This window comes from Choristoneura fumiferana, chromosome 27, assembly GCF_025370935.1.
Source record: "Choristoneura fumiferana chromosome 27, NRCan_CFum_1, whole genome shotgun sequence".
In the NCBI taxonomy this organism is placed as follows: domain Eukaryota; kingdom Metazoa; phylum Arthropoda; class Insecta; order Lepidoptera; family Tortricidae; genus Choristoneura; species Choristoneura fumiferana.
The window spans coordinates 5431797-5442517 of record NC_133498.1 but is presented as its reverse complement, the minus strand read 5'-3'; the positions used below and the strand labels follow the sequence as shown (position 1 = coordinate 5442517).

Sequence of the window (10721 nt, the reverse complement as noted above, 5' to 3'; positions counted from 1 at the left end):
GTAATGATAACGATAGAGCTATATTTCCAAATTTTTAATTGAATTAACATGATATTAAGCCAGTTAACAATTATATATAATGTTTTTACATTTGACTTTAGCAGAGTTTTTATTTCCATGTGCTTACGATATTTTTGTATAAGGTAACAAAGTTGTAACAAAGGTTTGTTTACTTACTTATTTTACTTATAGTTATGTATGTATTTCAATTCAATAACTGAATTGTTTAAAGGAAGAAAGGAGGAATGACTGGGTTGTTTGAATTATTTGTAAATAAAACAAAGAATAATTGTTTTATTGGTTAATTGATCATTTATTAGTCTAATTTGTTAAGAAAAGAAAATAATCCATGACACTATTTGAATTGCTGCATGTTTTTTACAAGATAAATAATGCGGACAACAAATTCAAGCCGTCCGTGATACATCCTTGGTTTCTAGCTACACATTTTTGAAATCACAAAGATTTATGTCCGTTTTAAGTAACAGTGGCAATTTAATCATTTTACCTGACGCAAATAGGCTTGTGCTTCTCATAGTGGCGAGTTATAACTAACCGACAAAATGATTATTTTATGGCTGTTCACCATTGTTCATATTAAATTAAGCCCATTTTTTAAGATGAGAGAGCTCCTTGAAGTATCACAGTCTAATGTTAAACTTATCCTGGAGTTTGGCACATGAAACCCGGAGAATTATGTACCTACAAATCCTACAATTCATGATATGAATCGATACGTTGACTAGTAATAGTTTTATTCATAATTGACACTATACTGAGAAAAAATAATCCAACAATATCGCACTCCTATGAATAGTCGTGATTCACCTGGCACGTTAATAATTATTTTTGTGTTTCATGGTAGTTTTAATTCAAAAATATCGCGAATGATTTTAATTTTACTGTCTAAACATTCAAAACAATTCTTGGGGTCAACTTTAGAGTGCCATACTCTAAACTTCATATTCCATTAACAACTTCTCCAATCTCGATTGCCATTATAGCACTGAAGTTGAGTGACGTCACTAGATTCGACGCCAACCTGTCGGCCGTCGCTGTCAACGCAGCGACACGCGCCTCTTCGACATTGTATATTTCGGAAGTTACCGTTCTTGCAGCATACTGGCTTCTCATTCATTGAGTCCATGAGTAGAGAGGTTAGCGCGCAATCTGAAAAACACATTTATCTTTTTAATTTTAGTAGGTATGTAGGTACAATCAGGTAGTTTCTTGGGAAAAAAAAATTATTTAGTCCATATCATATAACAGAAAATATCGGACACGTATTTTTTCTTTTGTGAATCAATCAAAAATAACACTTCATGCCACCATGTTAAAAAAGTGTCGAACGGCGTGACGCCACACAGAACTTCAACTCAATATAATTATCTCCATCATTTTTTGTTTAATAGGCAAAAGAAAAAAATAAATGTCAAACTTTTTTGATAAACTAAATAAGAATTTTTAGCCCATTAAGAGTGAAAATTAAATAAGATATTACATGAAATTATAAACATAAGTAAACTTTTTATTCCTCTTCTGTTGTATTTCATCTTGTGCACTTACTGCAATTCATTGTATTGAACTCTTCTGTACCCGGCATAGCTTCGTAACCTTGAATCGGCTGCCCGCGTTCGTCCACGCATATTTTACTACAATAACAAAACGCACGACAGATTTACCAAATACCAACATTAACATTTTAGCAATTTCTACGGCGCGTGAAAACTGAAAATAGCGAATCTAAACGAATAAATTAAACTCACTCATTATTGTTAGTAGTTTTGTTATGCGTTGAAGTATTTGCCTGAATATTCGTCAGAGAAAAAGGAAAATGGTCCATGAAAAAAACGAAGTGTTTAAACATAATAATAATGGAGAGTAGCCAATGCTTCCATACAAAACGTATTACTTCTCTTCTTCTCTTTTAAAATCTGTGGCTCCAGTGAAAAGGGTACAAGTCTGAATTTGGCCAAATTGAGTTATATAGACCAAAAAACACAAAAAAAAATAACGCATCGATTGGTGTAAACGGATCTAAGATATCTTTTAAAACAACGGACTTTTCTGGTGGTCAAGGGTAGAACTGCCTTAAAAAAGTTAGCAACAGAGGGTATTTGTCAAGTTGTATTTCTATTAACTAAAGTTTTGTTTGTGATTTATGATCTAAATTTAGTTGTACGTGCTGTTTTTTCATATAGCGGGTGTAAAAAAATCTAAGCACACTTGAACCCCTAAAACAAGAACAGATTTATTTAGTTTACATTGATACAAGTTAAGTTCAATCTCTTTACACAAAAAAATCAAATAAAATATAAGATTAAGTCGAGCTGCGCCCGTTTTCACAAATCGAATATAAAAAAGTTTACATGGAAAAGGATATAAGTCTTTGCGCGGGGGAATGAGCGGGTGAGTGGGGAGCCATGGATGAGCCACAATCGTGTGCGCTGACTTGTGCAGGGAGAACGCGCTTGCGAGCTGCGCAGTCGACGGTTACGCGATTAAGTTATATCCTTTTACACCAATTTTATTATTAAACTAATATTGCACATTGCATTAATTTTAAGGGTATTAATTAAGATATATCCCTTGACACCAATCATTTAATAAGAATGATTAAGAAAATACAAAATATCCATAGGACTAAAACTATTATTTAATTTAAATATCTAAAACTAAAACTTTAATTAAAAAAGAGAGGTGGGCCTCTTGGCATGGTGCCCATCACGCAGGCAGCATTCCCGCGTTGAACTGCGATTGCGATTCTTTGCGTGAGAAAGCTGCCGGCGCGAGGGTTGCCTGTTGCCTCCCTTAACCTATTGCTGAGCTCCCTGTGTAGTTCCAGCGCACTCTTACCCCAAGGACCTAGAGTCTCGACGCCGAAAGCAAAGAAATAATTTTGGGGGCCGAGACAGCTATATTTTGTGACCTTGAGGCGTTCCCGGGCGTCTACCGCCGCCCCCGCACGATTGGTAGTTGCTGTTAGGTAGGACGCCGCCAGGGTGTCTGTACAGGTAGCGTCCCACACCAGCGCACGGCCAGTCTTCCAGGGTACCAACGACATTCCGTCAGGGCGCTTGCCATTGCTCCGTACAATCTGGGGCTACAGAGCGGCGGGAACGTTGGCACTAACGAGCGCCCTTCTGAGAATGTCGTTGAGAGTGGCGTGGCGGGACAGTCGGCCGGCGCCCGAGGAACAGGAGAGGCCATGTTGGCCGAGACAGTCCACTGGAGCCCCACAAGAAACACAGTTCTTACTTTCGCAGATCCCAACTTCCAGCCCAGCCCTATGCGTAGACCTGGTTCTAGACCAGCAGCTATGCGTAGTGTCTGGGTCGATAAAAGTTCTAGTGTTGGGCGAGGGGTATGCATGGAGCCAGTAACCAGATTCTGGCTTGGACACAGCTAACAGTCTGGCCCGGTCCCTGCCTGTTAAAGGTTCTATTAATGCCTTTAAAGTGGTGACGGAGGCTATTGTATCCCAGGCTCTTTGCCTATGTGGTTTGGACGGGAGATTTTGACTCGGTCCAGCTAGCCAGGCATTCGTGGCCTCGTTCAAGCATGCAATCTCGCAGTTAATGCCCGCTGGAGCTTTAAGTATTCGACCTGCGAGATCTAGCGTGCTGTGGATCGAAGATAGGAACAGCCCTTAATGTCCTTCATACTGCTGATTAACCTTTACAAAGATTTAATCTGCAATGATGAAACTGTCGATACGCATCTACTGATACCGACAGAAGACAAGCTGCTTAGCTTAGAGATTTTCAGTTTTATTAATAAATAACATGTTTTTTGTAACTGTATGTTACAAGATAATTTAATATTATTTTAACGTCTTTTGAATGGACATACTTAGATACTAATGATGAGAAATTTTAAGTTTGTTTTAAACGGGCATTTTTTATGTTTGCATGTGAGATTTTTGAAAAATTTATAGCGTTTTTGAATAGATATTTAAATACTTTCATATGTGTTTTATTCACTCAACTTGGATAAAAGTAGCATTTGAATTTTTCATTATTATTTAAGTCTACTTATAACTAAAAACACAATAAAAAAAACGTGCAAAAGGCTACATGTCTGTTATGTCTGTAATTAAGTCCAAAGAACTGCATAAATTGAAAAATGCAATAATTTTCTACAGCATTAGTTCGTAAGCTAGTCTTCTGTGGATAATATTATACATGTACTACAAAAAACATTCCGGATGCGTACCCTTTTTCACTTCGTATAAAATTACGAAAACTTGGTGAATAGCGATATATATAACCACTTGAACCTTTTTACACTTATTTTTATACTTCTATTTTGGATACAAGTAGTTAATTTATAAACTAATAGATCAAGAGCAAAAATAACATTCCCATAAGAAAGAGCGCAATTAATTTAGTCCTTTAACATACCACATTTATTAGTATATGTAAATATACAAGTGTAATGAACGTAAGTTTGAATCATCTCGGGCGTAACTGTTTTTTGCGTCTCCTGTAAACTTGGGTTTTTCGACATGTACCCCTTTTCACTGGAGCCACAGAAATATGGCTTTTCTGTCCTAATTAATAGGACAATTTCGCCAGTGTCAAGGTAAACTCTCTTTGAGAGGGACGTTGTACGGTAATTGTAGTTTTTGCAACTTGATAGTAAAATTCCAGAAACCACGTGGAGACCACTTGCGCATTAAAAAATGTTAGACACGAGAGCAATATAGAATTTTGGGATCAATGTTCACTGTTCAGGTTAATCGCCGCATAAAACACTATCAAAATTATACTAAACTAGCCAAAGAAACAGAAATAGCAAAATTAGATATTGTCTACATCCGCCATCTTCAAATGCTACAAATCGAATCCCCCAAAACGTATTATACCTATCTGACGTAATTAACTTATGTATCGAAGCAAGATCTGCATAATACTTACGATCCACTCCTTCTAACCACTCTCCCATACGTCCCATCAGGCAGACACTCCGGTATTTCACTGAAGAAGTCCACATTCCACCCGTCTCGCTCACTCTCCACGAGGAACTCTATCCTCTCTTTCATGCTCTCCAAGCAGGGTGAAGTATAGTTGTAAGGGGGATTCCCAATGTTGGATGGAAACAAGTCTAGGTCTGCGTCATCTGAAATTTACATACATTACATTACATACGAATATTGCAAGTTAAATAAAAGCTTGTAAAAAAGTGGGTTGAATTTGTAGTTCATGTTTAGTTAACGGAACAATATAAAAACAAAAGAAAATAAAACTAAAGTTAAACATTGGGCAGCAAATGCGCCACTAACGCCATCTAGTGTTGAATAGAAAATAAGCATGTTCTTCTGCTCCGATTTGGTGAAGCAAATATAAAAAAAAAACACTATATAAGTATTTTCTATTTTTAACCCACGACGGAACGGAGAAGGTATGTGCGTTTAGGGTGAGAGGTTCTTTGTTCATAATTATATTTTAGTTGGTTTTTTTCTTTCGATATTTTAGTCAAGGGATTTTCGTAAAAATGATATAACTAACTGTTTTTCGATATTATTTTAACAGTCGTGAAATTTTAAAAACATTTTTTTTTCTTTTTATTTTAAACTAAAGAATTTATACGTTATCACTCTATAAACATGTACTTATAGCACGTATTTAAAATACTTACAGCAAGACAGCTCCGAGAGCGGGTACTCATTAAGATCAATTTTCTCATCACCCTGTATAACCCCAGTGATTCTGTCCACGCAATAACAGACGTTATCCAAACACTGCATAGGATTGAAATTGCCGTCCGACGTGCACCGCAAACCGACGACGGGGAGGGGAACGCCGGGTGATATGGAGCGTCTGATCTTGTCGTGAAGACGAGAGCAACCTGGGGGAAAATTATCATCGTTTTATATTAGTACCTGGGCGACCGAGCTAAAACTCATTAATAAGCGTTTTTCCAGAGATAAGACCAAGCTAGATCGATTTGTCATCTCCGAAAACCCTACTTAGCAAATTTCATCGAAATCGTTGGCCGTTTCCGAGATCCCGAGAATATACAAGAATTGGTAGTTTAAAGTTATTATTGATGTTCTTGACCCCACTAGTGTAAGATTGTAGTAACCCACTAATCTTATAAATGCTATATTTGTAAGTCTGTTTGTTTGTTCACTTCCCATCTAACTAGGTGTACTAGTTTGAGCCTCCGCGGGACAGCGATAAACGAATTATTAGCGGACGGAGTCGCGGGTAACAGGCTAGTTATAAAACATGCATATGTAGGACCAATATTGTTTTTATTTTTATTTTATTAAGGGAGGAAAATTTGCAATCGGGTCATCTTATGGGAAAGGATCACCACTGCCCATGAGTTCCAACTACACAAGGAGAGACAATTGAGAGCGGATTGTTAGCGGCAGTGGAAATTGTGGTTTTGGAAAGAAAGAGGTAACCTTTTTACCCGACTGCGAAGAAGGAGGGTTATGTGTTTAACCCATATGCATGTAGGTAACTACTCAACGACGACCACATGAAATTCTTAAAAAATCGAAATGGCGGATTTTTGGCGCCAAATTGTGTCTACAAAACTTTTTTTCATTCAAACCTATCGAGTAGGGCTAACTACAGGTTCTTTCTAACTTTACCACAATGCATGTTTCGCTCGGTCACCGCTCCCATGTGAAGTACTTCACCAAACAAGCGCTCGCCCTCTTCCGATTGGCAGAAACACCTGGAATAAAGTCCTGCTAATAATTTCACTTTTTTTTTTTCTGAATACACGTGCATTGTTGTCCAATCTAATACATAAATGTTGAAGAGTTCCATTCCGTCCCGCGGAGACGATCGTGGCTGGACACCAAAATTCAAAAACCAAATCCCACCAAAATTTCACTACCTAATTATTGTATTGTCACCGGACTTACATAAGTATGCCAAATTTCAGCTCAATCGGATCTACCAGGAAGCCAGGGAGTAGTCGAAAAATGGTTTGAAATTTTATAAACCACGTCAAACTTACATAGAAAACTGCGAACTATACTATCTAGAGGAAATTATTAATAGGAAAAGACGCTATTTTCAGCGAGATTTCACATCTGTCACGGACACTTATATTTTTCTAACAAGAAACACGTTATTTACTTGTAGCAGTTCATCTACCCGATACTAGATAGCGCTAGTATCGCAGGCGTAGTAAACCCACTCGATACTAGATGGCGCTATGATAAGCTTACGTCTGTGTTGGCACGCAGTGGAACTGCATGAACTGCCCCTTGGCATCACAAGTCGGCCTCTGCTCGAGCGCACCAATCTGACCCAGTTCGTGGCGCGCGTCGAATTCGTCCTGCGCGGCGTGACATTTGGAGTCCACTGGAAAACAGTGTTAAATAAAATAATTAAAAAATAAAAACCGTTTATTTCAGAGAACCTGGACGCAGAACTGTGCGAGTGGCCGGATGTAGCTCTGGATAGGGAGATGTGGAGGTCAAGAAGGGAGGCCTTTGCCCAGCAGTGGGAAACACATATAGGCTATTAAAAAAATCAGACCATGCGATCCCTATTAGGTGTTAGTTAAAAGGTACTTACATAGTATGTTAGGTAAAATTGTTAACTAAAACTAAAACACAAATAATAGGTGGCTGTATTGGAAGGATATCTGAGACGTAGAAGGAATGAAGAAGGATGTAATGCCGTGCCCACCCCAGTATGGTCTAGTGCCCACCCCAGGATGTTGGGCTACTAATTCGAAATTCTATAATACTGATATCTTCACACAAAAATCCAGGCCAGCCCCCCCTCCCTCCCCCCCCCTGGAAAATAACCCTAGATACGCCAATGGGCCTGGACTAGTTATTATACTCACTTCGCCTACAAAAGTTGCCATCATCCTCCGCTACGCAAGTCAGGCCGTCCGCGCACCGGCCAACTGTCGTGCCCGTACCAGGACCTCCCAAACTGCAGTGGTCGCCTTCCACTGGAATCATATGGCGACATTGTTAGCATCATCTTCGGGTAAAATGGGAAGAGGACATGAGCACCAACAACCATGGGCGCGTATCAGGTAGTTATGGGGACAAGACAGGAGACTTCAGCTGCCTACCCCTCCCCCTGCTTGTAATTGTATGTTTCATGATATGTAATGCATTTGAAAAAAAAACCTAGCAAGCCGCAAGTGTGCATGAACAAACAACCGCAGGGGATCTCACTTAAAAAAAATGTTACTACAGCCTAAGGTAGCTTTAAATTCACAGACCGGATCCTTTATAACAGTGACTAATTCAGTTCAAACCATAGCATCTTATGGCGGCTTCAAATAGTCTCACGAGGTATAACAAAATCCTGCCGGCAATCTCCACAGATGCAAAAGAATCTCCAGCAGTACACAGATACAGGCTGATGACAGTGACTCACCAATGAAAGGCAGGCAGTAGTCGCAGCAGTTACAGATGGTGGGTGAGAGCAGCCATGTCCCCGCATGCGTGGCGTTGTTGATACGGCACTGCTGCGCCGGCTCAGTGCAGCCTACGTCGAAGCTGTATGACTGTAAGTTAACGCGCTATAAACACCAAGGACCTTATAAGGCATCTATCAATGAGGGCTACTTGGCAGGCGAAATATCGCTAGATGGCGTTAGTATCGTATAACTTAATGAACCAATTAAAGCTATCGCGTATGAATTCACCGCTAGAGGATTATTTTGTGAATATTTTGCAATACCTGAAATTTGTTATGGCAAATATGCGTCACGGGGCAACGAATCTCTGTGTTTTGAGACAGTTTTGTCTTTCGGAAACCTTTTTCCTCCCTTTTTTCCGAACAAAACGGGACTCCGCAGCACTGTGGCATGCTCGATATTTTTATGGTACAGTTTTAAGGTATTACATATGTTTTAAATGTAAACTTTGTTTTCACGCCCGTAATAACTAACCACTATACCTACTTCAGGCAGGACCTTTGTCTTTCTATAGTGGCGCCAGCTGGTGAGCGCGAAAATGGTAGCCCTCATTGCAAGCAAGACCGTAACGTCAAACGGACGTCACGATACTAACGCCATCTACCGATATTTCGCCTGTCAAGTGGTTCATTCACTGAGCGGCCCGTCTGGCAGCTCGCCCTCTCTCCGGTAAGCTGTAAAAGCCATCTGCAGGGCTACTACGAAACTCGGAACTCGTAGTTCATATCGTACCGTCCCTCTCGCTGTCCTATTAAATAGTATAAGTGTCAGAGGGACCGCACCACACGAACTTCGAGTTTTCGAGTTTCGTAGTAGCCCTGCAGAGGCTATTAAGCAACAATTCGTTTTAAAAAAAATGACGGATCTAGCTTTATGATTATGACCAGAGGGGGGTCACATGGTCCAATTCTATTTATATTTTCCCAAATAAAATATCCTAACTTTTTATTGTAAAATAACGCAATCAGATAACAAAATCAATTCTTCTCTTTTGTCACAAGACAAAACTCACTTAGACATGACCCCTACTACCTCCCCCCTCCCTGGATTCGCTCTTGATAAACACCAACAGTAAAGAGAAGAGTGATGCTGCTCAAGGTCGTCGTCTTAAGGACAATCCACACAAACACGTCACGCGATGTTCATGAGACACAGCGTTGTATAATTTGAAAGAGAGCCCTCTATTGAAATACATGTCAAATACGTGTCAGGTTCTCTAACGAATTGGCTATGCAGAACGTCACTGGAAGCCATTTCCGCCACGAAAGACTACGTATTTTCTCAATGACCCTTAAGCCCACAGCTTTGCTTTGGCATAAGAAGCACCAGGCTACTTTCTTATCCCGAGGGAAATTCGAAAAATCACGTTTTAATTCACTTTTATTTCCTCTGCCTTCAGTAGTGAAAATGATTTATTAAATTATGACTATGAGTCATAATTCATGACTCTATGAATGACCATTTTTTTCCATTATTACGACATTTCGTCATTAAGGTTATTTAAGCTCAGAATCGTAAAATGGGAGAAAAATTAATTGGAATGTTAGGGATTTTGCTCGCATTTTACGATCCCTGGTCATATCCATCCCATATCCATCCATCCCTGGTCAGTCTCACCATTCAAAATTAAAAGAACTTACCCTACAAAATCCATCTTCGCACAGAATCTGGCCACTAACTATTCCATAACTTAGAAACAAAAGAAAAAAAGTAAAACAAACTGCCATTATTTGTTTAGCAAGCCACAGACCATTTCGTACTGATTTGTTTAGCTTATCTATGCTATCAATATCGGAACTTAATTGCCTACGTATCAATTAGATATTAAAACAGAATACTTTAATAGGTAAAGAACCCAGTATTTATAAGAATGCATGATAGAGAGATTCTAATCTTATCTACTTTCCTGCTTCATTAATGTAGTAAGTATTTGTTTCGCAGAATATTATAGGTACTTATAATTAACAGAAGTATTGTTAAAAGAGAACTGCATGTATCTTATAGTCATTTATTTACATAATAGCTATACAATAAGAATATTATAAGAAAGTATTATCCATATACTTAAACTAAAATGAAATCTTGATTTAAACTAAACTAAAGCTAAAAGTAGGAACGTTGAGATTTTCTGCCACAGCCATCAACCCTAGGATACTGGCCGCATTACCTCTCTGAACTGTAATTGCTCTCTCAAATAATAGGAATTCCTAACGTGTGCTCTTTGCTGTGTCCTCGCTGCTGCTGAATAATTATTTATTCGTTCATGAGGGAGCTTCTGAGGGTTAAGTGGATATATCCACCTTGGA

At 38.9% G+C, this 10721-nt stretch overlaps 1 protein-coding gene across 1 annotated transcript; it reads right to left on the bottom strand.

The window, feature by feature from the left end:
• Window positions 1-286: 286 nt before the first annotated feature.
• On the bottom strand, window positions 287-10262 carry LOC141443588 (uncharacterized). The gene is made up of 9 exons (XM_074108910.1): window positions 10056-10262; window positions 8373-8502; window positions 7825-7935; window positions 7196-7331; window positions 6608-6693; window positions 5641-5850; window positions 4920-5121; window positions 1567-1652; window positions 287-1170 (listed from the first exon to the last, which is right to left on the bottom strand). Exons 1-9 carry the CDS (start codon window positions 10140-10142, stop codon window positions 971-973), a joined length of 1248 nt encoding a protein of 415 aa, XP_073965011.1. The 5' UTR covers window positions 10143-10262; the 3' UTR covers window positions 287-970.
• Window positions 10263-10721: the final 459 nt, after the last annotated feature.

Excerpts from the sequence above, each read along its gene's own strand:
- LOC141443588 (XM_074108910.1), bottom strand. The coding sequence starts at position 10,142 with ATGGCAGTTTGTTTTACTTTTTTTCTTTTGTTTCTAAGTTATGGAATA. Across the intron at positions 7,332-7,824 it reads TGGCAACTTTTGTAGGCGAA|TGGACTCCAAATGTCACGCC; the intron begins GTGAGTATAATA and ends ACTGTTTTCCAG. Across the intron at positions 5,851-6,607 it reads CGAGCGAAACATGCATTGTG|GTTGCTCTCGTCTTCACGAC; the intron begins GTAAAGTTAGAA and ends ATTTTCCCCCAG.